Raw genomic sequence first — 26,553 nt, forward strand, 5'->3', positions numbered from 1 at the left:
GTTACAAACAGACTATACTAAACAAGTTAAATGTCTTACCTGTGATGAAATGTTTTCCACACACACAGCTACGTGTAGCCTACTTGGACACTAGGTCCCCACATTTACCACGCCGAATAGCCTGAAGCCACAGGGCTCTTCTCGCAATATCTATTTCCCTATGTGGGAGCGTTGCGAACCATAGGTCGATATTTTTGACCTGGTTACATTGAACAACACAGCAGCTTTTCGGCATGTTTTGTTATTTCTGTAAAACAAAAACATTACAACGAAGTTGGCTCTTTTACAATAGCGGTCAATGGGAAATAATGTTTGTTTTCCCCATTTTTTTGGTCGTGGTCGAGGGGAATTCCTTCTTAGGCCATGAATATCGACTTGGACTATGGGGACACCTGAATAACTATTTTAGGTTCTAGATAGCACCTTTTTTTCGAAGAGTGTCGCACTGCTTTGCTGATAGCTACTTTGAGGAAAAATGTACTGACTATGACTTTGATAGGTGGTTGTCTCACCTAGCTATCTTAAGATGAATGCACTAACTATAAATCGCTCTGGACAAGAGCATCTACAAAAGGATTAAAATTAAAATGTAAATATAGGATTAATTGGTCAAAATGTTAGTTAATATCAACAATTATTACAAGTGAAAAAATACACAGCATACATATTCAAAAATGCTAAATCGCTATTACAGTAGGCCTAAGCCTGTTTTGTTTTTTGTTCCTTTTTGATTCACACAGTTCCTCTACGACAAGAAAATGAACTTAAACTTTCTTCATCTTTCTTCTATCCTCAATGATTAAATAAGCCCACTTACTGTATATCAGCCCATAGCATGAAAAACTGGAGTAAGATATTCAAGAGCGGAGACCCTGAGAGTGTGGATGGGAACTCCTCTTCGAAGAGGATCTCCTCGAACAATGGCCCAGCAGAGCTAACACCTCAGAGAACCTTTGAGGATAACCTTTCACATGATGCAAACTCCACTGCCCACTCATCCATCACTCCTCCACATGTACAAGGAGTGGGTGATGATGGGGACGAGGGGACTCTAAAGGGCAGGTTGAGAACCCTCCTCCCCCAATCATGGGGCAGTATTCTCCACAAATTGGGGAAAGGTGATGCAGACTCTGATCTGAGCTCCAATGGGGTCAAGATTGTGCCCAATGGCACCAGGGTGAGTCCACCTGTCAGCCCAATAATAGAGAGGAGGTACTGGGACACTCAGGACTCACTGGGGACCTCCAGCAAGAGTTCCCGTAGGCCCTTGTTGAGGGACAGTCCCATAGACAATGACCAACTACATTATCTTCCAGAGGAATCAGAGTTGACCAGTATCCATCCAGCTGAGTACTATGCGGAGAAGGTGGAAGTCTACAAACTTAAGTACTCCTATATGAAATCCTGGCCTGGGTTATTGAGACTCCTGGCTGGGTTTGAACTTCTCTTTGGGGGTATGGTCCTTGCCTGTGTCTGTGCCTACATCTATAAGGACAGTGAGTGGTCGAACGCCAATGGACTGTATAACAATAGTCATGGCACGTCGGGGTACTCCTATAATGGACCCATGACTCCATTCGTGATGGCGGTGGTTGGGGTGACGTGGATTGTAACCATTCTCCTACTGGTGATAGGGCTGACCATGTACTACCGTACTATTCTTCTGGACTCCCCCTGGTGGCCGCTCACAGAAGGCATCATCAACGTCGCCCTGTTCCTCCTCTACATGGCGGCTGGTATCGTGTACCTGAATGACCTCAAACGTGGGGGGTTGTGTTACATGACCATTGGCATTAACCCCATAATGTCCAGCCTGTGTCGGGTTGACGGAGGACAGATGGCTGGCACGGCTTTCATCTTCATCAACATGCTGATGTACCTCATCAGCTTCCTGGTGTGTCTGAAAATGTGGAGGCATGAGGCCACCCGCAGGGAGATGGAGTTCTTTGAGAACCAGGTAGGTGGTTGACTAATGGCATTTCTATTGCCCATTGGCAATAGAATGGGCAATAGAATGGGCACTCTTGAGAGGCACATTGGTTTAAGGCACTGCATCTCAGTGCTAGAGGTGTCACTACAGACCCTGGTTCGATTCCAGGCTGTATCACAACCATCCGTGATTGAGAGTTCCATAGGGCGGCGCACAATTGCCCCAGCGTCGTCCTTTTTAGGGTTTTGCCGGGGTAGGCAGTCATTGTAAATAAGAATTTGTTCATAATTAACTGACTTGCCTTGTTAAATAAAAAAATTTAATAAAAAAAATTGCCATCTGGAAGTTGTTTTGGGAATGGTGTTAGATCAAGCAGTTCTTAGAGGAATGAGTAAAAAAACTACATAGATCTCAAAACAACAGCAGGAGGAGTAGCCAATGTAGCCAAATAAGCTTAGTTTTTCAATTGAAGACAACATATAGGAAAATTATGATTCTCTACCATATGTGTTTCATCTCTGTAGGAAGACGAAATACATATGATTGATAAAGTTGAACAATACAGTTAAATATATACAGTACCAGTCAAAAGTTTGGACACACCTACTCATTCAAGGGTTTTTCTTTATTTTTACTATTTTCTACATTGTAGAATAATAGTGAAGACATCAAAACTATAAAATAACACATATGGAATCAGGTAGTAACCTAAATATATTTTAGATTTTAGATTCTTCAAAGTAGCCACCCTTTTCCTTGATGACAGCTTTGCCTTGATGACAGCTTTGCACACTCTTGGCATTCTCTCAACCAGCTTCACCTGGAATGCTTTTCAAACAGTCTTGAAGGAGTTCCTACATATGCTGAGTACTTGTTGGCTGCTTTTACTTCACTCTGCGGTCCAACGCATCCCAAACCATCTCAATTGGTTTGAGGTCGGGTGATTATGGAGGCCAGGTCATCTGATGCAGCATTCCATCACTCTCCTTCTTGGTCAAATTGCCCTTACACAGCCTGGAGGCGTGTTGGGTCATTGTCCTGTTGAAAAACAAATGGGCCAAATAAATCACAGTCTCACTGATCGCAAAACAGATGGGATGGCGTATCGCTGCAGAATGCTTTGGTAGTCATGCTGGTTAAGTGTGCCTTGAATTCTAAATAAATCACGACAGTGTCACCAGCAAAGCAACCCCACACCATCACACCTCCTCCATGCTTCACGGTGGGAACCACACCTGCAGAGATCATCCGTTCACCTACTCTGCGTCTCACAAAGACACGGCGGTTGGAACCAAAAGTCTCAAATTTGGACTCATCAGACCAAAGGACAGATTTCCACCAGTCTAATGTCCATTGCTCATGTTTCTTGGCCCAAGCAAGTCTCTTTTTCTTATTGGTGTCCTTCAGTAGATGTTTAATTGCAGCAATTCGACCATGAAGGCCTGATTCACGCAGTCTCCTCTGAACAGTTGATGTTGAGATGTGTCTGTTACTTGAACTCTGTGAGGTGCAATCTGAGGTGCAGTTAATTGCTGATTTCTGAGGCTGGTAACTCTAAGAAACGTTTATTTTTTTGTTTTAACCCTTATTTTACCAGGTAAGTTGACTGAGAACACATTCTCATTTACAGCAACAGCATGGGGAATAGTTACAGGGGAGAGGAGGGGGTATGAATGAGCCAATTGAAAGCTGGGGATGGTTAGGTGGACATGATGGTATGAGGGCCAGATTGGGAATTTTGCCAGGACACCGGGGTTAACACCCCTACCCTTATGATAAGTGCCATGGGGTCTTTAGTGACCACAGAGAGTCAGGACACCTGTTTAACGTCCCACCCGAAAGACGGCAATGTCCCCAATCACTGCCCTGGGGCATTGGGATATTTTATTTAGACCAGAGGAAAGGGTGCCTCCTACTGGCTCTCCAACACCACTTCCAGCAGCATCTGGTCTCCCATCCAGGGACCAACCAGGGACCAACCAGGACCAACCAGGACCAACCCTGCTTAGCTTCAGAAACAAGCCAGCAGAGGGATGCAGGGTGGTATGCTGCTGCTGGCTAGCTTATCCTCTGCACCAGAGGTAACTCTGGGTCTTCAATTCCTGTGGCGGTCCTCATGAGAGCCAGTTTCATCATAGCGCTTGATGGTTTTTGCGACTGCACTTGAAGAAACTTTCAAAGTTCTTGAAATGTTCCGCATTGACTGACCTTCATGTCTTAAAGTAATGATGGAATGTCGTTTCTCTTTGCTTATTTGAGCTGTTCTTGCCATAATATGGACTTGGTCTTTTACCAAATAGGGCTATCTTCTGTATACCACCCTTACCTTGTCACAACACAACTGATTGGCTCAAACTCATTAATAAGAGGTAAGGAAATTCCACAAATTAACTTTTAACAAGACACACCTGTTAATTGAAATGCATTCCAGGTGATTACCTCATGAAGCTGTTTGAGAGAATGCCAAGAGTGTGCAAAGCTGTCATCAAGGTAAAGGGTGGTGTCACGCCCTGGCCTTAGTATTCTTTGTTTTCTTTATTATTTTAGTTAGGTCAGGGTGTGACATGGGGAATGTTTGTGTTTTGTCTCGTCTTGGGTGGTTATATGGTAAGGGGGTGTTGGGTTTAGTGTATGGGGTTGTGTTTAGTGAATGTGTCTAGGTATGTCTATGGTTGCCTGAGTGGTTCTCAATCAGAGACAGCTGTCTTTGATTTGTCTCTGATTGGGAGCCATATTTAAGGCAGCCATAGGCATTATGCGTTTGTGGGTAATTGTCTATGTATAACGTTTGTAGCTTTTGTATTGCACTTACGTTTGTAGCTTCACGGTCGTTTGTTGTTTTGTTTAGTTTTGTTATAAGTGTTCGTTTCGTGTTTCACTCGTCTCTAATAAAAGAGCATGTATTTTTCACACGCTGCGCCTTGGTCCACTCTTTATCCTCAAGACGATCGTGACAGGTGGCTACTTTGACAAATCTCAAATATGAAACATATTTTGATTTGTTTAACACTTTTTTGGTTACTACATGATTCCATATGTGTTATTTCATAGTTATAACGTCTTCACTATTATTATACAATGTAGAAAATAGTAAAAATAAAGAAAAACCCTGGAATGAGCAGGTGTGTTCAAACTTTTGACTGGTTCTGTACATAACTTCACGCAGTTGCAATCATCATATGAGGCAGGTTGTTTTCACCATTTCAGCACAGTGTACATGTGTCATTGGATGCTTTGGTATCTAATATACTTTGAGTTGTTGCATGATACATAATTCTTCAACTTTGGCTTCAGGAGCATCTGAGGTCCATCTCTGTTGCCCAGACCAAACCTCCTAATCGCCAGACCAAGAGGATTGTGTTTGAGGATGAGATGGACAGCTCAGTAAGGGCGACCAAACGCCTGCACATCACAGATTTCCATCAGGAGGAGCCAGGCAGCCGGAACAGAGCCAACCACACAGGGTATGCCCAGAAGCCCAGAGTCATCGCAGACTATATAATGTGAGTGAGAGGATTTGCCTAATATCCTGACACTGATTTTGGGTAAGGATGTGAGGCTCTCGTGCTGAGGTACACATGGAGCAACAGGAAGTGCTCATATTTGGTTAAATTGTACTAGGTGTAATAATGATATGTAATAAGACATTATCTAACATAGCCTTGTGTCTTACCCTATCCCTTCAGTAAATATCCAGAAATCTTCTCTATGGAAGAAAGGGAAAAATACAAAGCTGTTTTTAACGACCAGTATCAGGAGTACAAGGACCTTCACAAAGACATCAGTACCACCTTCATGAAGTTCAGAGAGCTGGATGCCATGATGGGCAAACTCCTCAAAGATGGCAATAGTCATGAGGTGAGTGATTTCATCTAACTCTGCAAATCTGGGCCTCGATGGTGTTTTCGATCTCACTATGATATGATACCCCTTTCCTTTTTTCTGGAAGTGTAACTACGCTTGAACTCAATATATTTTTGTTATCTCATTGTCACTGTCACTGAGCAATGAGAGGTACAATCCATTCCATTCCCTGCACAAAGGCTTCCACTAAAAATAGCATGTGACATCTGCATAATATTATTTTTAAACATGAATATCTTTCTTTCCTTTTAACCAATTTAATTGTGGGTGTTTGTTCTGTCCATTATGTAGGAGCAGAAGAGAATCCAGCGGATTTTGAAGAAGTATGAGCAAAACAAAAGTGTATGTGGTGAATGGAGACCCCTAACATTCCTCTCACGTTTCCTCACTCACGCTGAAACAATTCCAAAAATCATTCAGCAATCATTTTAACGTTCAACTGAGATGTAGTAGAATTGTTACTGTTGTGTAAACACCCAGGTAATATTTGCTTTTTCAATAAAGCTGCCCATTCATGTGAATAATATTGCTGCTACTTTGAAACGGGGCCTCTAGATTTCTCATTTAACACCGCTTACATTACAAAAAGAATCAGGCTGTGGAGAAAGATGAGAAGTGATGGAGCTGCAGTCAACACGACGTGTGTTTCTTTTTGACTTCACAGGACCCTGCCTTCCTGGAGAAGAAGGGACGCTGTGACTATCTGAAAGCTAAATTAGGCCACATCAAGAACAGGATCCGCAATTTCGACCAGGACAGCTTGGCAAAGGGTCGGACCTGAAGAAATAGCATACAGAGGGAACAAAAGGACCATCATTATTCTGTTTCTGTCACGCCTTTGATTGTTTTGTTATTGAAGCACCATTTGTTTTTTTGGTGTGTTGTTTATTTAGATTTCAGTAAATGTCTGTACAAATCAGTAACTGTGTGTTGTTCCATTATAGCCTACAGCATGTTTTGTGCTACTGTAAAGATTACTTGCCCAGAAATATTGTGAGTGAGTTTCAGTCATGGAGTGAATGAACTCGTAAACCAACCCAGAGCGCAATTGTGTACCTTTGGACTTTTGTGGACAATGCTAACAGGGTCAATTCACATTTCATTGACTAGCATTGCATTTGCAGGGCTTTACATATACACTACATAACGTGGAGAGTTTTTTTGTTTTTTCTTTATATGAATTGTTAAATATGAAACGTTAAAAGGGCAGTAGGGAACCAACAATCCACTTGAATCTATAACACAGTAATGACATATGCAATATTTCCATTTTTTAAAGAATCCATAAGAATAAAAAATAAAAAATGTTTTTGTAACTTGTATATATATTTTTATAAAAATCTATTCCTGTCAATAGTTTTGCAGGTAAGCCTATACAGCAGATGCACATTCTTCCAGATGTGTTGTATCTCCTCCACCTTTATATTACTGATCTGGAAAAACGTGATAAGCGACATGCAGTTTAAGGTAGGCTCTCTCTCCAGTCTCCACATTTTGAAGGAGAGCGCGATAGTTTTTGAAAAGTCTACTGTGTTGAGACCATAGACTGGTTGAGATCCTTGCGCACCGCCATGCGCATTGGAGCAGCCAAGAGAACAGGCAGTGCACGCACACGTTTTAATAGTTTCAGGAGATGTAGCCTACATGCGTGAAAAAGCTTCGAAAACTAGGCCTATATTCGAAGTGATAATAGCTGTAATGTTAAACTTTTTTTTTTGCACAATGACCGTTTTTCAATAACATTAGCCTACAGACGTTTCAGGTAAGTGAACGTTATCAGTTGGTACTACAATTATGTTTGACAGGCTGTGTTGGTGACACGAAATTTGGAATGTAATGTAATGACTCCATCTGATAAACCGTGGAAAATTAAAGTGGCATATAGGATACAATTCTTTGCTGCTAAACGTTTAAGGGTTGCGTTTTTTTAGTCTTTCTCTTGTTAATTTATATTATTTCACCGTTATTTATACAGGTAAGTAAATTAAGAACAAATTGTTATTTATTTACAATGACGACCTGTCTAACACATTAATAAACAACACATCAACAAACAACAATTGCACAACATATCTATTACACATCATTTACACAGTACATGAAAAGCAAAAACAAAAAGAAACACAATCATATAAAACGAACACATTCTTCAGTAAAAAGGCCCTCTAACATCAGCCTGAATCGCTCTAGAGTAGGGATGGGCAATTTATGTAGGCCCGCATATCCTTTCCCCCCCAAAATAAAATACATTGTTTTTTTTTTGTAGAAATTGCACCTTGTGTATTCTACTATTCAACTCTCAACAGTCTCAACTGTACAATACACAAGGTGCAATTTCGATTTTTTTTATGTGCATCAGCAGTTTCTCTTGTTATGTCAGTCACTGACTGCACTTAATTAGCCTATGTCAGCTGACTTTAAAAAAATATATATTTGTAAAATATTTTTTATTCTTTATTTTGTACTTTTTACCACTTTTTCGTGATAGCCAATTGGTAGTTATTCTTATCCCATTACTGAAATGGTGGCCCCCACATCCATCAGTAGTTGAGCATCCCTGTCCTAAAGGCACCAAATCCACCAACTTTAAGGCCTTTTGGAGATCATGCCACACAAGAGGCGCAAAAAAACTAGACCTTCATGTTTATATTTATAGGCCTGCATGTTTGTTGGTTGGGCACATATTCTTGTGCTTTTACTGTGGCGTGCAGGCCTATTTTTAGAATTGTATGCAAAAGCATGTTAAATTAGTTTTCACCATTAGTAATAATAATTTCATACAGGATATGGACTGTGGCCAGTGAATATAGCAGTATCGTGTATTTTGTATGACTGAAGCCTTGAACTTGCTTGCTTTGATGCCTGTCAGCCTTTCATGAGTTCAGCTCTTGAATTATTTACTGTATCCTGCCTATCAGAGACCACAGATGTGTGTTCTAACTTTACTATCCTTTTGAGTTCCAAAAGTTCTCACAAGGATAGTAAAACAAGGAACATTTGACAAGTGGAGACATTTCACTGTCCCCAAAAGGAAAAATGCTATTTTAGGCTTAGGGGTTAGGTTTAGGGTTAGGGTTAGAATTAGGAGTTAGGATTAGGTTTATGGTTAGGGTTAGGCGTTTGGGTTTAAGGTTAGGGTTAAGGTTAGGGAAAATAGTAATTTGAATGGGAATAAATGTTTTGGTCCCCACTTGGATAGTAAAACCAACGTGTGTGTGTGTGTGTGTGTGTGTGTGTGTGTGTGTGTGTGTGTGTGTGTGTGTGTGTGTGTGTGTGTGTGTGTGTAGACCTAAACATAGCTCAGGTTAGAGTGGTGACAGTCAGATGTAACCGTGAGGGCATAGTCACTATCATCATTACATGGCTTATATTGTACCCTTCCCTATATTGTACCCACATGACACCTGGACTTAAGCAGCTGAGAGGTAGAGAGCACAGTGGAAAACACCACGCATCACTGCACACACTGCTGCTGCTGGCTGTCTAAATTATTGAGGTCCACTGGGTTGAGTTGCAGTGGACTGATGAGTTGTGCTGTTCACTGAGGGAGAGGGAGTGTTGTTGGCAACAAAACTAATGAGAATACCGTCGGTTGGGCAAACACACAGAGAGAAGAGAGACACTCCAGATCTATCCAATGTGTCAGTCCAATGGGATGTAATAGCACGTGATGTCATTTGATACCATAATATCATTTATATAATTTGCGATAAGATGTGATTTGTTATGATAGTACATTAGTGTGACATAATAAAATGTATGTCTTGTTTTGCAGGCCTCCCTTCTCTCTGAATCATGTATGAGCCGCGGCACTACGACAACCCACCCATCTATAGTCCTCCCTACACTGCTACCTCCAATGGATTCTACACCCACAGAAGTGTGCACTCCCCAAGGAGCAACTTTGACCCCTACCCTCCTCCCCCTGACTCATTCTATATGGAAGATAGGCCTCAACACTTCTACAAATGGTTCTCTGCTCCTGGGTTTGTCAAAACAATGGAAGGAGCAACAGTCATCTTGTGTTTCCTAATTTTTGCCTGTGTAGCCTCCACGTTGGTCTGGGACATGCACGGAGCAGGAATAGGAATGGGGGGCTATGGAACGGGGTCTATGGGGGTTGGCAGTGGCACTGGTGGCTATTACGGAGGCAGCTATGGCTATTCCAGCTCCTACATGACCCCGTATTCGGCCAAGTCAGCCATGATATCCATGGCGGCCATTAACTTCCTGGTTTCTCTGGGCTTCCTTGTGGGGAGTTTTTCTCGGTCGCCTGCTATGCGCGGTCGGAGGTTTTACCTGACAGTGTTAGTCTGTGACGTCGTACTGGCGGTGCTGCAGGGCATCATTGACATTGTGTTTGTGATCGGTGTCAACCCCATGTCGCAGAGCTCTCAGAGCATGCTCTATAACCCCATGCTTATGATGTGCCAGAACATGCAGGGAAGCCCCAGTCTGAGTGGGAGTGTGGCAGCGGGGTTCCCTGGGGGTTTCCCCATGTACAACCAGTATCTCCAACACTACTGCTACATGGACCCTGAAGAGGTGGGTCAAAGCTTTATTTCAATGCCACTCGTATTTATTGGAACAGTGAAGCATTTTTTCTTCTTATGGCTCTATACTCCAAAAGTTTGGATTTGAAATCAAACAATGACCATGAGGTTAATGTGCAGACTGAAGAAAAAATGCTTCACTGTCCCAATAATTACGGAGAGCACTGTACATCTTTCCTTTATAAACCTTAACAGTTTACTACTACAGTACATGCTATGAAATACTTTTGACACCTTTTTGTTTTCTCAGTTGGATAGCTGTTGTAATAAATGGCAATCATTGTGGCTAATCATATTACATTTAATTATAGATACTCTTTCATTCACCTAAAGAAATTAATCATACTGTATGTAGTGATGAGGACACATCTAATTTACCCTCCGTTTCAGGCTGTGGCGTTGGTGCTTGGGTTCTTAGTAGTGGTGGCGCTGTGTGTAGCTGCATACTACGCCTACAAAACCCGCAGTAAGATCTGGCGCCACGGCAAACCCAACATTATCTGGGACCGACCTCTGCTCAGACCACCTGAACGAAATGATGTACAGGACTGGGTAAGTGGAAAATTTGATTTCTTGCGGTACAAAAATGGCCAGAAATTCACTGCAGTAGTCCTATCCTACTCACGTTGGCCAAGAACATCCATAATGTGGTTGGTTACATCACAAACAGCCCACATGTTTGACCAAGTGCGTTACAATTAATTCCTTTGTGTCCCAACCTGTCACCTGGATAACTAGAGCAATAGCAAAGCTCTCAAGAAAGTGGTTGGAAGAGTAAACATTGCGTGGTGGTGATATTTAAGCAATAAGGCCCGAGGAGGTGTTGCGTCGTGCCTATGAACAGCCCTTAGCCGTGGTATATTGGCCATATACCACAAACCCCCGAGATGCCTTATTGCTATTATAAACTGGTTACCAACATAATTAGGTCAGTAAAAATAACGGTTTTGTCATACCTGTGGTATACGGTCTGAATTACCACGGCTGTCAGCCAATCAGCATTCAGGGCTCAAACCACCCAGTTTATAAAAGCTCTCAACATAGTGGTTGGAAGAATAAACATGGCATTGTGGTGTGATCATTAAGTGGCTGTGGTCACAGATTATCCATTATATTGACCAAATACTCAAGTGGCCTCTCGAACAATGAAAACAAATGTCTTAAAAAATGGAAGGCAGTTGGGAGGAGGCAAGGTCAGGTTGTGTAACGGAATTCCTCCTCCTCTTCATCCGAAAAGGAGGAGTAGTGATTCGACCAAAATGCAGCGGGTTGTGAATACATAATGATTTATTAAAGCAAACGACGAAACACGAAAACAAACACTTGGAAGGATTACAAAATAACAAAACGTAGACTGACCTGAACGTAAGAACTTACATGTAACACGAAGAACGCACGAACCGGGAAAACAGACTACACAAAAACCGAACGAACAAACATACCGAAACAGTCCCGTGTGGCGCAACATACACAGACACGGAAGACAATCACCCACAAACTAACAGTGTAAAACAGCCTACCTATAAATGATTCTCAATCAGAGGAAATGAATAACACCTGTCCCTGATTGAGAACCATATAAGGCTAATTAACCAACACACTCCCACATAGAACAAACAACACAGACTGCCCATCCCAACTCACGCCCTGACCAACTAAACACATACAAAACAAGAGAAAACAGGTCAGGAACGTGACAGGTTGGACCATTCTAGCCAATGAGAGGGGGTATATGCGTGTAAACACCAGGCACAACACTAAAAATGAAGTGCTTTGTAACACTAAAACTAGTGGCAACTGAGCTGCTACCACCTTAAAGGAGATGAAACGTTAACTTTGCTGGAGTATTGAAACACATGGTTCTGAGTGTATTGAGACAGATTTAAGGTGGACTGAAACATTCATCCTGAGGTGTTCTGAAACATGACGGTGTGATGTAACACCACATAATCAAGAGTTGTGCAACACCTTGCCAGAGATTGGGAGCGCTAACTAGACCCCTGCACAGCCATGAATTTTACGCCTGAGTCCTACCCATGCCTGTGACGTTCAGGCTCAACCCTACCCAGGCCCGATTGCTTCTGCCAAATTTAAGGCCCTGTCCGAAAACCTGAAATCCTCTTTGTCTGTCACTCTATCCCTCCCTGCGCGCAGGCAGCTCGCTCTGCATGCACTCTGCTCATGGCGGCTCTGTGTATACATAGCAATGGCTCCACTTGGGCTGCTCTGCCAAAGATATTAGAGAAAGGAGGAGATAGGAATTCCATTAGGCAAGAAATAGAGGAATGTATAACGCTAAAGGGGTCCTAACATTCAAAATCGAATAGCTAAATGAACGATGGTATGACCATCTTAAAACAATTCCATATGTACTTTTAAAGGTTAAATCCACTTAAATCAGTATAGATGAAGGGGAGGAGACAGGTTAAAGAATAATTTTTAAGATGAGACATAGATTGTGTATGTGTGCGATTCAGAGGGTGTAGTAGAGGTAGAATGGCACCTACTACCACCTACTACCATTCTACTACAAAGGTAGTATAATGGTAGTAGGTGCCAGGCGCACCGGTTTCTGTTAAGAACTGCAACGCTGCTGGGTTTTTCACGCTCAACAGTTTGCCGTATGTATCAAGAATGGTCCACCACCCTTAAGACATCCAACCAACTTGACAGGTGTAGGATCTTAATTTCAGCATTTTTGTTGCTGAGAATTTTCCTGCACAGCAGAAAAAGCTAACTTTTAGTGTATTCTATGTTTAAAAAGGCTTCTAAAGTTTGTATTTTACACTTTAAAATGTCAGACTTGATTTGCCCTAATGAAAAATGTATCAAACTCTACAAAAAAATCCACAAAATAATTCACATTTGCTGTTGCTGCAGGATTATTTTCCTGCTGTAGCAAACAGGCTCATATTAAGATCCTACACCTGTAGAGTCCATTCCCCGATGAAATGAGGACGTTCTGGAGGGCAAAAAGCACTTGTAAAAAAACTTCAGCCCGGGGCTAAATGCGATCCACCAGTCATCCATTATGCTAATGTCCTGACCCGAGTCTTTAAATTCAGATGATGGTACATGGAAGGTTGTTCAGATGAATTGAGTCACAGTACAGTTGAGTTAGATGATATGATTGACAGTTGACAGTTCAGCTGGCATTAGTCTTTGATGCTGGTCTTGATTGGCCAGCCGGTGGGTAACGTTGTGTATATACAGTATATTGGCATATATACATATATACAGTATATATGTATATCTATATATGTGTGTGTATGATTTTCTGCAGGGAGACAGAAATAGCAAAAAATTACAAGCCATAATGATAGTGCATGAATGTAAAATGAGGTTATCAAATGCTATAATATTAATAAATTGCAATATGAATACAATTATTAAACATAATAACATGCAAAAAGCAAATACTTGATTAAGCTATGCAAATATAGCAACAAGATAACAATATGAATGTCAAAAGTGGGCTTCAATCGCAGTGGCTGTTAAGTGTAGCATATAGCATGTGGGGTATACATCAAACAGTAGATAAAACTCATAAAGCTAGTAGGCAAACAAGCCAGCAGTATTATCTCAAAAGCTGGCCTTCATTTGCATATAAAACAAGTGCACGAAAGGTGCAAACAATGACGTGTCAATTAACTACATGTAGCATCAAGAAAACTGATCAATGAAACAAAATGGCTGTTTTACTTGGACAATTAGCATCCAAAATGCTACACAAAATAAATGTTCTTATTTGCGCTCACCTGTCGGAGTTTGTGAAGGACCCAAATACAGGGAAGGTGCCTGCAAACTTGTCTGTTTTTATACTGGACCATAGAGTTTTGAATGCCCTCCCTCCACCGCTATGCTTCAGACTGGGGGAATTCTGAACACTACAGAAGCACAATGTTTAAGTTCACATTTTGCCTTTAATCTAAACATTCGTCTTCTGATATGAAGATATGAAAAAATAAAGGTGGAATTTCACCAAAAAACATTCTCCTTAGGCCCTATTCAGACTTGAGATAAGTTGATTTAACGTGCACTTTAAAAAATGGGACTTCGGTAAATGTTTTATTGAGTCCATGTTAAGCCTGAATCAGGCCCCATGTGATCAGTGTAACAAAGGTGGTTCAGCACAACAGCTTCCTTCTGAAGACTGGCTGAGTGGCCTAAGGCAGTGTTTTGACAAGCAGGGAACCTGGGTTCACATCCACTTTCTCACATGATTACCAGCAATGAAGGCTCACTTTATACATGTTACTTTTAAATGTGTGTATTGTTAGATATTACTGCACTATTGGAGCTAGGAACACAAGCATTTTGCTACACCCGCAATAACATCTGCTAAATATGTGTATGCGACCAATAACATTTTATTTGACCTTGTTACTTCCGGTATAACTTACATAGCCCTAAACATTTTGATTGTACAATTATTTATAATCTCACAAAGTTCCCTGGCAACTGTAGCCTATAATCAGTGCCAAAGTCTACCCTAGGAAAAGTATTCAATTCCCAGTGTCTTCTTTAAGTGTTTTATTAAAATATTGACAGAAAATTCTATCAAAATGTATAATCAATCAATATTTATGCTATAAACCATTTGCAATTTAAAAACATTGTATTATATGCCAAAACATTTACATGCATTGAAACACCAACAATTGTTTTCAAAACACAATTATTCATACTGAAGAACCACTTGGGTGGCTCCGACTACTTGTTTTGAAATACAGTACATTTAGAAAGTATTCAGACCCCTTCACTTTTTCCACATATTGGTAGGTCACAGCCTTATTCTAAAATTGATTAAATAGTCCCCCCCCCCCTCATCAATCTACACACAATAACGCATAATGACAAAGCAAAAGCAGGTTTAGATTTTTTTAGGAAATTTATCGAAATAAAAAATATGAAAAATATGATGTATTCAGACCCTTTACTCAGTACTTTGTTAAAGCACCTTTGGCTGCAATTACAGCCTTGAGTCTTCTTGGGTATGATGCTACAAGCTTGACACACCTGTATTTAGGGAGTTTCTCCCATTCTTCTCTGCAGGTCCTCTCAAGCCCTGTCAGGTTGGATGGAGAGCATTGCTGCACAGCTATTTTCAGGACTCTCCAGAGATGTTCGATCGGGTTCAAGTACGGTCTCTAGCTGGGCCACTCAAGGACATTCAGAGATTTGTCCCAAAGCCACTCCTGCGTTGTCTTGGCTGTGTGTTTAGGGTCGGTGTCCTATTGGAAGTTGAACCTTCGCCCCAGTCTGAGGTCCTGAGCACTCTGGAGCAGGTTTTCATCTAGGATCTGTTCTTTGCTCCGTTCATATTTCCTTTGATCCTGACTAGTCTCCCAGTCCCTGAGACTGAAAAACATCCCCACTGCATGATGCTGCCACCACCATGCTTCACCGTAGGGATGGTGACAGATTTTTTCCAGACGTGACGCTTGGGATTCAGCGGGCTGTCATGTGCCTTTTACTGAGGAGTGGCTTCTGTCTGGCCACTCTACCATAAAGGCCTGATTAGTGGAGTGCTGCAGATATGGTTGTCCTTCTGGAAGGTTCTCCCATCTCCACAGAGGATCTCTGGAGCTCTGTCAGAGTGGCCATCAGGGTCTTGATCACCTCCCTGACCAAGTACCTTCTCCCCTGATTGCTCAGTTTGGCCGGGCAGCCAGCTCTAGGAAGAGTCTTGGTGGTTCCAAACTTCTTCCATTTAAGAATGATGGAGGCCAATGTGTTCTTGGGGACCTTCAATGCTGCAGAAATGTTTTGGTACCCTTCCCCAGATTTGTGCCTCGACACAATCCTGTCTCAGAGCTCTACGGACAATTCCTTCGACCTCATGGCTTGGTTTTTGCTCTGACATGCACTGTCAACTGTGGAACTTTATATAGACAGGTGCGTGCCTTTCCAAATCATGTCCAATCAATTGAATTTACCACAGATTTACCACAGGACTCCAATCAAGTTGTAGAACCAGCTCAAGGATGATCAATGGAAACAGGATGCACCTGCGCTCAATTTCGAGTCTTATAGCAAAGGGTCTGAATATTTATGTAAATAAGGAATTTCTGGGTTTTTATTTGTAATAAATTTGCAAAAATTTCTAAAACCTGTTTTTGCTTTGTCTTTATGGGGTATTGTGTGTAGATTGGTGAGGAAAACAAATAATTTAATCCGTTTTAGAATAAGGCTGTAACGTAACAAAATGTGAAAAAGTGAATGGGTTTACATTCAAACTGTCACACCCTGATCTCTTTCACCTGTCCCTGTGATTGTCTCCACCCCCTCCAGGTGTCGCTTATTTTCCCTGGTGCATTTATCCCTGTATTTCCTGTCTGTGCCAGTTCGTCGTGTAATTCTTTCAAGTCAACCAGTGGTTTTCCCGTACTCCTGCTTCTATTCTCTTTTTGCTAGTCCTCCCGGTTTTGACCCTTGCCTGTTTTCTGGACTCCGTACCCGCCTGCCTGACCATTTTGCCTGCCCTGACCTCGAGCCTGCCTGCCACTCTGTATCTCCTGGACTCTGAACTGGTTTTGACCTTTTGCCTGTCTACGACCATTCTCTTGCCTACCTCTTTTGGATTGATTAATAAATATCAAAGACAAACCATCTGCCTCCCGTGTCTGCATCTGGGTCTCGCCTTGTGCCCTTATACAAACACCAGATCTCACCTTAGGTGCACTACTTTTCATGGTTTTACTGTACAATGATGGTGTTTTGAGTATTTCTATTTTAACAGTGAATGGTTTCCACTAGTTGCCACAAAGGGGGTTTTCTCTTTGTCGCTGTGGTAACTAATGATGACCAGGCACAACGCCGATATAAAGTGTTTTTTCTCAAAATTGCTGGGATGTCACGTGTACTACTTATATCAGGTCATTCGTAACAACCTAATCATTAAGACATTTTTATTTGATCAAAAAAGCCATTCAATGTTTTGTTTACCAAATTCGACACTCATTGACCTCCATAAAAAACCTCCACCTGCTGGAGAACACTGATTTGGGGCCCAGTTATCTGCTTCGCCACTTCCTCTCTGCTGTAGTTTATAGAGTAACATTACCTCTTCTCACTGGCTGTCAGGTGCTTGTTTATGGCACACCTGGTTTCACTCAGACTGATCATTAACCAGCCAGGTGATAACAGGCATTGTGAGGACCCATATAAGGTAATGGGGTCCTATTATCATGACTGTGTATTTACTCAAAATGGTTTCGGCCAATCCAGGCCCTGAGTTGTTTAAGCAGGTATATGGCACACATTGGCCATTTGGACATGTTTTTCTAGTTTATCACAAAAAACATTACATTGAAAGAGCAATTAGACAGCTTGTAAAACATGAATCCAAAAATAAATATGATTTAGCAAATAAATATATTTGTATTCCCTTGTGCAGAAATTATATTTCCTAGCACAAACAATTCACTAAAATATTATAACCTCGAAATAGAGCATACAGTAGTATTGGCTTCCTGTGAGGAGCTGGTTTCATACATGACCTGTCTGGGTCCCTGGAGAGTTCACTACGTTGAGTTATTATAGACAGTGAGAATATCAGTGCGATCAGAGCACTGATAGTGATGGACTCTTCACTCTGGTACCCACATGTATAGCAGTAATTAATTTACTCCGTAGTATCCCCACTTCCTCCATTTTCTCTGGTAGAATGTATTACATCCTGTGCTATAGATCTCAAACTGTTAGAAAATGTATTCGCAATCAATTATTCCACAGTGGCCTATATCTTATCCCAAGTATCTGGCAGCTTCTTGTGTGGTGCTAACCCGATGCACACTCATTGCAATGAGCTGCTTGCCTTGCAGGGAAGCATATATAATGCAAATGTCATGTATAATGTATTAAAGCATTGAGTTGCCTTGGTGTTGCTGCAAACCTCTACAGTATACTCTTCTTAATCAGTCTGTCTGCAAGGCGCAATAGTACCGCTTCATTTCACAGAAATGGTGTCGGTGAAAATAAGCTTCTTTTTTTGTTCATTTTAGTTTTAAAAAATGAATTAGCCCCCATATTGAAAGAACATTGTGGTTATATTAAAATAAACCATATTAATTCAAAAAATAAAAAAAGGTATTTCGCTAGACAGTGCCTTTGAGGTATTACACGTATTCCAGCTGGGAATAGTAATGGCGCGCAGCCCATCTGATCCATGTCACAGACTTCTAGTCTCGACAGACTGTTCAGTCTATCTGCTCCTAATGATGTTGTAGATCATTGCTGGAAGTGCTTGATGTTGGGTTATGCCATCCGAGGACAACTATGGTGTGTATTATGAATACATTTGCAGCCTTTATGAATGCATTAAAGGTTTTCTATATAAGAGCCTTGACCATCAGCTGTTATGACTGCTTATAACAATTCTTAGATGGCACTGTCTATAATGCATGATACACTGGTGGTTCAAAAAAGTGTTCCCAGAACGTCCTGTTGTATTTGTTAGCTAGTCTTTTTGGGGCTCACACAAAACATGAAACATGACACAATACAGATCATTAATAGACAAGAACAGCTCAAGGACAGAACTACATCAATTGAATAAACACTACATGACCAAAAGTATGTGGACACCTGCTCGTCGTAAATCTAATTCCAAGATTATGGGCATTAATATGGAGTTGGTCCCACCTTTGCTGCTATAACAGCCTACACTCTTCTGGGAAGTCTTTCCTATAGATGTTGGAACATTGCTGCAGGGACTTGCTTCCATTCAGCCACAAGAGCATTAGTGATGTCGGGCACTGATGTTGGGAGATTTCCCTTCACTGGAACTAAGGGGCCCGAACCATGAAAAACAGCCCCAGACCACTATTCCTCCCTCACCAAACTTTACAGTTGGCACTATGCATTCGGGCAGGTAGCATTCTACTGGCATCTGCCAAACCCAGATTTTTCCGTTGGACTGCCAGATGGTGAAGCATGATTCATCACTCTAGAGAATGTGTTTCCACTGTTCCAGAGTCCAATGGCGGCAAGTTTTACACCACTCACATCTCCATAGACAAACATTGGCAGTAGAATGGCTTTGCTGAAGCAATCAGTGACATTCAACGTGGCACGTTCGTAGGATGCCACCTTTCCAACGAGTCAGTTCTTCAAATTTATGCCCTGCTAGACCTGCCCCGGTCAACTGTAAGTGCTGCTATTGTGAAGTTGAACAGTCTAGGAGCAACAACGTCTCAGCCGCGAACTAGTAGGTCACACAAGCTCACAGAACGGGACCGCCTAGTGCTGAAGTGCGTAGGGCGTAAAAATCGTCTGTCCTCAGTTGCAACATTTTTTTACATTTTTACATTTTAGTCATTTAGCAGACGCTCTTATCCAGAGCAACTTACAGTAGAGTGCATACATTTTATTACATTTTACATACTGAGACAAGGATATCCCTACCGGCCAAACCCTCCCTAACCCGGACGACGCTATGCCAATTGTGCGTCGCCCCACGGACCTCCCGGTTGCGGCCGGCTGCGACAGAGCCTGGGCGCGAACCCAGAGACTCTGGTGGCGCAGCTAACACTGCGATGCAGTGCCCTAGACCACTGCGCCACCCGGGAGGTCGCAACACTCACTACCGACTTCCAAACTGCCTCTGGAAGCAACGTCAGCACAATAAGTATTCGTTGGGAGCTTCATGCAATGGGATTCCATGGCAGAACAGCCGCACACAAGCCTAAGATCACCATACGCGATGCCAAGTGTCGTGCAGATCAGGATTGGTTTATAAAAAAATATCAGAAACTTTGAACATCCCACGGAGTACCATTAAATCCAATATTAAAAATGGAAAGAATATGGCACCACAACAATCCTGCCAAGAGAGGGCCGCCCACCAAAACTCACAGACCAGGGAAGGAGTGCATTGATCAGAGAGGCAACAAAGAGACCAAAGATAACCCTGAAGGAGCTGCAAAGCTTCACAGTGGAGATTGGAGTATCTGTCCATAGGACCACTTTAAGCCGTACACTCCACAGAGCTGGGCTTTATGGAAGAGTGGCCAGAAAAAAGCCATTGCTTAAAGAAAAAATGCATGTGGGATGTGGGAGACTCCCCAAACGTATGGAAGAAGGTACTCTGGTCAGATGAGACTAAAATGTAGCTTTTTGGCCATCAAGGAAAACGCTATGTCTGGCACAAACCCAACACCTCTCATCACCCCGAGAACACCATCCATGTTTTTCATCGGCAGGGACTGGGAAACTGGTCAGAATTGAAGGAATGATGGGTGGCGCTAAATACAGGGAAATTCTTGAGGGAAACCTGTTTCAGTCTTCCAAAGATTTGAGAGTGGGACGGAGGTTCACCTTCCAGCAGGACAATGACCCTAAGAATACTGCTGAAGCAACATTTGAGGGGTTTAATGGGAAAGATTTAAATGGCCTAGTCAAAGCCCAGACCTCAATCCAATTGAGAATCTGTGGTATGACTTAAAGATTGCAGTACACCAGCGGAACCCTTCCAACTTGAAAGAGCTGGAGCAGTTTTGCCTTGAAGAATGGGCAAAATCCCAGTGGCTAGATGTGCCAAGCTTATAGAGACATACCCCAAGAGACTTGCAGCTGTAATTGCTTCAAACGGTGGATCTACAAAGTATTGACTTTGGGGGAGTGAATAGTTATGCAGATAGGGGGCTGCTCCCTCTGCTGTTTCCTGAAGTCCACGATCATCTCCTTTGTTTTGTTGACATTGAGTGTGAGGTTATTTTCCTGACACCACACTCCGAGGGCCCTCACCTCCTCCCTGTAGGCCGTCTCGTCGTTGTTGGTAATCAAGCCTACCACTGTAGTGTCGTATGCAAACTTGATGATTGAGTTGGAGGCGTGCATGGCCACGCAGTCGTGGGTGAACAGGGAGTACAGGAGAGGGCTGAGAACGCACCCTTGTGGGGACCCAGTGTTGAGGATCAACGGGGTGGAGATGTTGTTATAGTGTAGGTAGTATAAGTGGTCTACAGGGTAAGACCGGTATAATTATGAGAATGTCCTTGACATTCTGGTTAAGATGCATGAGACTTTCTGGTTCATAGCGTTCGAGGCAGGACACAGCAAAACACCCTCAAAAGCTCTATCATACCAATATCCATATGAAATATTTAGGCTAATAGCAATGTTGTTACATTGTTTCAGGTGGACTATGTTGCAGAGGGGCAGAGCACTCAGCGGGCCCCTACTGTGATCTTATCAGAGAAGACCGTCCCTGACCTCAGGACAGAGAACAGTGTTGTCTCAGAAGGAGCCGGAACAGTCAGCATCTACAGTGAGGAGACCTACAATGGCAATATGTGAGTCATGGGGTTTGATATTGTCTAAAAGTTTGGACATACCTACTCATTCAAGGGTTTTTCTTTATTTTTACTATTTTCTACATTGTAGAATAATAGTGAAGACATAACTATAAAATAACACATATGGAATCATGTGGTAACCAAAAAAGTGTTAAACAAATCAAAATAAATGTTATATTATAGATTCTTCAAAGTAGCCACCCTTTGCCTTGATGACAGCTTTGCACACTCTTGGCATTCTCTCAACCAGCTTCATGAGGAATGCTTTTCCAACTGTCTTGAAGGAGTTCCCACATATGCTGAGCACTTGTTGGCTGCTTTTACTTCACTCTGCGGTCCAACGCATCCCAAACCATCTCAATTGGGTTGAGGTCGGGTGATTGTGGAGGCCAGGTCATCTGATGCAGCACTCCATCACTCTCCTTCTTGGTCAAATAGCCCTTACACAGCCTGGACGTGTGTTTGGGTCATTGTCCTGTTGAAAAACAAATGCTAGTCTCACTAAGCACAAACCACCGTTCTGCCTGACCTGAGCCTGCTGTCCTGTACCTTTACACCCTCTCTGGATTATTGACCCCTTCCTGCCTTGACCTGTCATTTGCCTGCCCCTGTTGTAATAAACTTTGTTACTTCGACACAGTCTGCATCTGGGTCTTACCTTCAAGCGTGATAGTAACTAATGAACTTATCCTCTGCAACAGAGGTAACTCTGGGTCTTCCATTCCTGTGGCGGTCCTCATGAGAGCCAGTTTCATCATAGCGCTTGATGGTTTTTGTGACTGCACTTGAAGAAACTTTCAAAGTTCTTGAAATTTTCCAGATTGACTGACCTTAATTTCTTAAAGTAATGATGGACTGTCATTTCTCTTTGCTTATTTGAGCTGTTTGAGCCAAACAACTGATTGGCTCAAACTCATTAAGAAGTAAGGAAATTCCACAAATTAACTTTTAACAAGGCACACCTGTTAATTGACATGCATTCCAGGCCAAGAGTGTGCAAAGCTGTCATCAAGGCAAAGGGTGGCTACTTTGAAGAATTGCAAATATTAAATATATTTTGATTTGTTTAACACTTTTTTGTGACTACATGATTCCATATGTGTTATTTCATAGTTTTTATGTCTTCACTATTATTACTCAATGTAGTAAATAGTAAAAATAAAGAAAAACTCTTGAATGAGTAGGTGTGTCCAAACTTTTGACTGGTACTGTAAATGTAATAGTCCAGTCTAGGTAAATAGGCCAGTCTGGGGAGGATTGTCTCAGCCTGGAGTGGATAGCCTTAACCCATAGTGAGTTCCCATAGTCTCTGCCTGGAGTGAATAGTCTCGACCTAGAATGAATAGTCTCGACCTAGAGTGAATAGTCTCGACCTAGAGTGAATAGTCTCGACCTAGAGTGAATAGTCTTGATGTAGAGTGAATAGTTTTGACCTAGAGTGAATAGTCTTAGGGCTATATTCAATCAGATCCGCTTTAGCCAACATCTGCATAGCGGTTGTTTTGGCGGCGTCGGAGGTGGAACTGTGTTAGAGCTGTCAAATCCACAAGCGGCTCCTGGCATTATACCTAAAGTGGGCATTGCCATTGGCTGCACGGAGTGCATTAAGAGAAATCCCATGCAGCCTTGTTAATACGTTCGAGCACTGGAATGTGAGATATAATCTATACCTCGATTAGGCTAACAAAATCCTCATTATTTTCTTTAATTATTTTACATTTTAGCGTAATTATGTCTATATAGCCTACACTTTCTCGTTCTGAACTTCTAACATGAGTGGGATGAGTGTGGCTTCGTGACAATGATCAAGAGCAGCTGCTGACTGATTTGATGACTTCAACGCAGTTCTGCGTTTATTTTGTATTTTTTTACTTAACCTTCATTTATCTAGGCAAGTCAGTTAAGAACAAATTCTTAATTACAATAACGGCCTACCCTGGCCAAACCATAACCTGGACGACGCTGGGCCAATTGTGTGCCGCTCTATGGGACTCCCAATCACGGCTGGTTGTGATACAGCCTGGAATTGAACCAGGGTCTGCAGTGACGCCTCTAGCACTGAGGTGCAGTGCATTAGACCGCTGTGCCACTCGGGGCATCCGTCACCGCCAAAACAACCGCTATGTGGGTGTTGGCTATCGCCGGTTAAAGTTTGATCTGATTTAATCCAGGCCTTGTCCTAGCCGGATAGACCAAAGTTGTATAATAAATAGTCACAGTATTGTTATTGGTAACAATAATATTAACAGAACCCTACTACTCACCCCCGGCTGTAAAGCCTGGTTAGACACAGGAAAACGATACAAAAATTGTTCATGACAGTTTGAAAATGAATAAATACTTTTTTATTAAAATTAGATTTTCTCTGCCTGCTGGTTATCAATTTGCCACCTTCCACTTCTGCTTTGCTGTCAATACAGATAAATTATTTTCCCAGTGTTCATGCAGTATTGACTGAATGGTCCAAAGAATAACACCATAATGTAATCATGTAGTTATAAAGGTGAACTAGCTTTATTGACAGTTTGATATTATCTCCAGTTACTATGACAACACCAATGGGCGTGTGCCTGAGCCCCTGTACCGGCACACCAGGGTCAGATCCAGCCCCTCTGTGGAGGCAGAGAGCCTGAAGAAGTACCCCATTCACAGGGAAAAGGAACGGGATCCTACCCCCCCTTCCCAGGAGGAGACCCAGTGTGAGACCGGCTACACCACTGGTGGGGATACTGGTAACGAACTGGACCAAGACCAAAGTGACCACATGCATAGGTGGGCTGTATTTGTTGAGAAGATGGATTGATGGATGAATGGATGGAACGAGGGATGGCGTGATAGATTAAACATTAAAACAAACAGACAGTATCCAACCGTTATCTGCTGTGTGTGCTGTGTCAGATATGCTAGTGGGAAAGCATGACAGAAAGCCATTTTGTTCCAAAGCTCTCTACATTCAAGAAAGCGTTCAAGAAAATTGCAGCATTGATCTAAATGGAATGACCTGTGTCTCCTTTATTCCTGTGTAATGTGTCTCTTCAGCATGTACCCTGAGATAACATCAGACAGCCAACGACGACAGTATAAGAAAGAGTTTGACTCTGACCTGGCGAGCTACAAAAGCCTGTGTGCCGAGATGGATGACATCAGTGAACAGATGCACAAGCTGAGCCGAGAGCTGGATACCCTGGAGGAGGGGACTGCCAAGTACCAGGTAAAGAAAACATATGCTGTTACATTTTCTGGCAAAAAATAATATGGCTATGTTTTCTTTACGGTCTAATATTCTCCTGATATTTCGCGTAGAAATGTATACTTGGCAACTACATCGTTATCTCCTAATTTAAGTTTTGCTAATTCATTGAAACAAACACCATTACAGCACACACACACACAAAAGCTTACTTTAAAGAAATACATTTATAACTACTTTTTGAGAACAAAATCAGATGAAGGGGAAGACTCGGCTCTCCCAGTAAAAGGAGTCAAGCATTCGGTAATTTCACCTCAAATCTGTACTACTAAGGAGTAAGTGGTATTTTAACCTTTGCTCTGTAGTTGAATGAATCAGTTAAATGATACGCAAATAATAAAAATAAGTTTAGATGGAATGCGCCGGAAACTGGCCTTATGAGTTGGAAAAGGAATTTGTGTGTCGTTTGCCTCATCGTTGCACATAAACTGACTTTAATGAATAACCCCCCGTTGAGCAGTAATGTTTTTGAGAGTTATCCTTTATATCTTAGGGAGTGGCTGATGAATACAACCTTCTCAAGGGCCTGAAGCGGGTGAGTTATAATCGCTCAACTTACTGTTCATCAATAATTACTCACTCCCTATACGTCTCCTTTGTCCATTTTTTTTAGGAACAATTATTTAATTTTGGGAGGTATTAACTTTATAATATTATGTAATTTATAAATATATTATAATTGAGTATATTATATAATGTGTATTATGTAATGATATTATTCACTGACTGTATCTTGACCAATTGATATATAATTGTAAATGTTTGATATCTAAGGTCTGTAGTGTTGCATTTCTCCTCTGCAGACAGCAGACTATCATGCCAAGAAGCAGCGAAGCAAAGACCTGAGACAGAACCTATTCCACATCAAGCGCCTAGTGAAGAACTATGACAATGGCCTTTGTTGAAGCAGCCTGGGTCTGCTGTACCATCCACAACTACTCTATACAGCAGACTATATGGTACCAGTCCAGCAGTTCTCGACAAAAGACACCAACACATGCTCTTATGGGATATTGTTGGATGGTGAACAATAGTAACTTTGACTGTTGCCGCTTCACACAGGTTCAAAAGGCAACAGTTGAATGGACTTACAATAGGTAGATGTAGATTATGAGGTTGAAACAACCACATTGAACGTGTATGTTAAGGGAAACCTTTGACTTGAGGTGAATGTTTGTTGTAGGGCATGACTGAGACATTTTCGTGATTCATTCTGTTACATTTTTACTATGGATTCTTATGCTTTGAAAGAGATGTAATATTCCTGTGTAATTCTTTTCTGTTTTGTTGTTTTATAATTGTTATACTGATCTGTTCTTGTCTCTTTTGTCTGCTCTGTGTAACATTGCAAAAGTATGTTTTCACCGATTATTAACTACAAAAAAGTATGCATTCTAATATTCTAACTTTAATGTATTTAATGAAGAATAACAACTTACATATTTTAGAATGAAATATACAATTATTGTAGAATATTATGTCTTGCAATGTGATCATGCAGTACATTAGTAGTTTTTCTTTGAAGAGAGTCTGATGCAAATTCAACAGGTTTGTTTATCAGTTAGTCTTCCCATGGTTTATACATTGTTTTCAGACATTAATAAATGATGTAATGCAATGTATTACATCTCTTAAGGGTGTACTTTACAGTAGTAA

General features: G+C 41.7%; 2 protein-coding genes across 2 annotated transcripts; both read left to right on the forward strand.

Moving 5' to 3' along the window:
* The first annotated feature begins 835 nt into the window (after positions 1-835).
* Positions 836-6,575, forward strand: LOC120019892 (MARVEL domain-containing protein 2-like). The gene is made up of 4 exons (XM_038963302.1): positions 836-1,957; positions 5,225-5,433; positions 5,617-5,788; positions 6,459-6,575. The coding sequence occupies exons 1-4, from the start codon at positions 836-838 to the stop codon at positions 6,573-6,575; spliced, it is 1,620 nt and encodes a 539-aa protein (XP_038819230.1).
* Positions 6,576-7,351: 776 nt separating this feature from the next.
* On the forward strand, positions 7,352-26,539 carry zgc:154006 (uncharacterized protein LOC563016 homolog). The gene is made up of 8 exons (XM_038964193.1): positions 7,352-7,556; positions 9,570-10,339; positions 10,738-10,899; positions 21,490-21,644; positions 24,189-24,419; positions 24,687-24,858; positions 25,391-25,432; positions 25,701-26,539. Exons 2-8 carry the CDS (start codon positions 9,590-9,592, stop codon positions 25,800-25,802), a joined length of 1,614 nt encoding a protein of 537 aa, XP_038820121.1. The 5' UTR covers positions 7,352-7,556; positions 9,570-9,589; the 3' UTR covers positions 25,803-26,539.
* The last annotated feature ends 14 nt before the right edge of the window (positions 26,540-26,553 follow it).

Source organism: Salvelinus namaycush, chromosome 25, assembly GCF_016432855.1.
Source record: "Salvelinus namaycush isolate Seneca chromosome 25, SaNama_1.0, whole genome shotgun sequence".
Classification (NCBI taxonomy): Eukaryota; Metazoa; Chordata; class Actinopteri; order Salmoniformes; family Salmonidae; genus Salvelinus; species Salvelinus namaycush.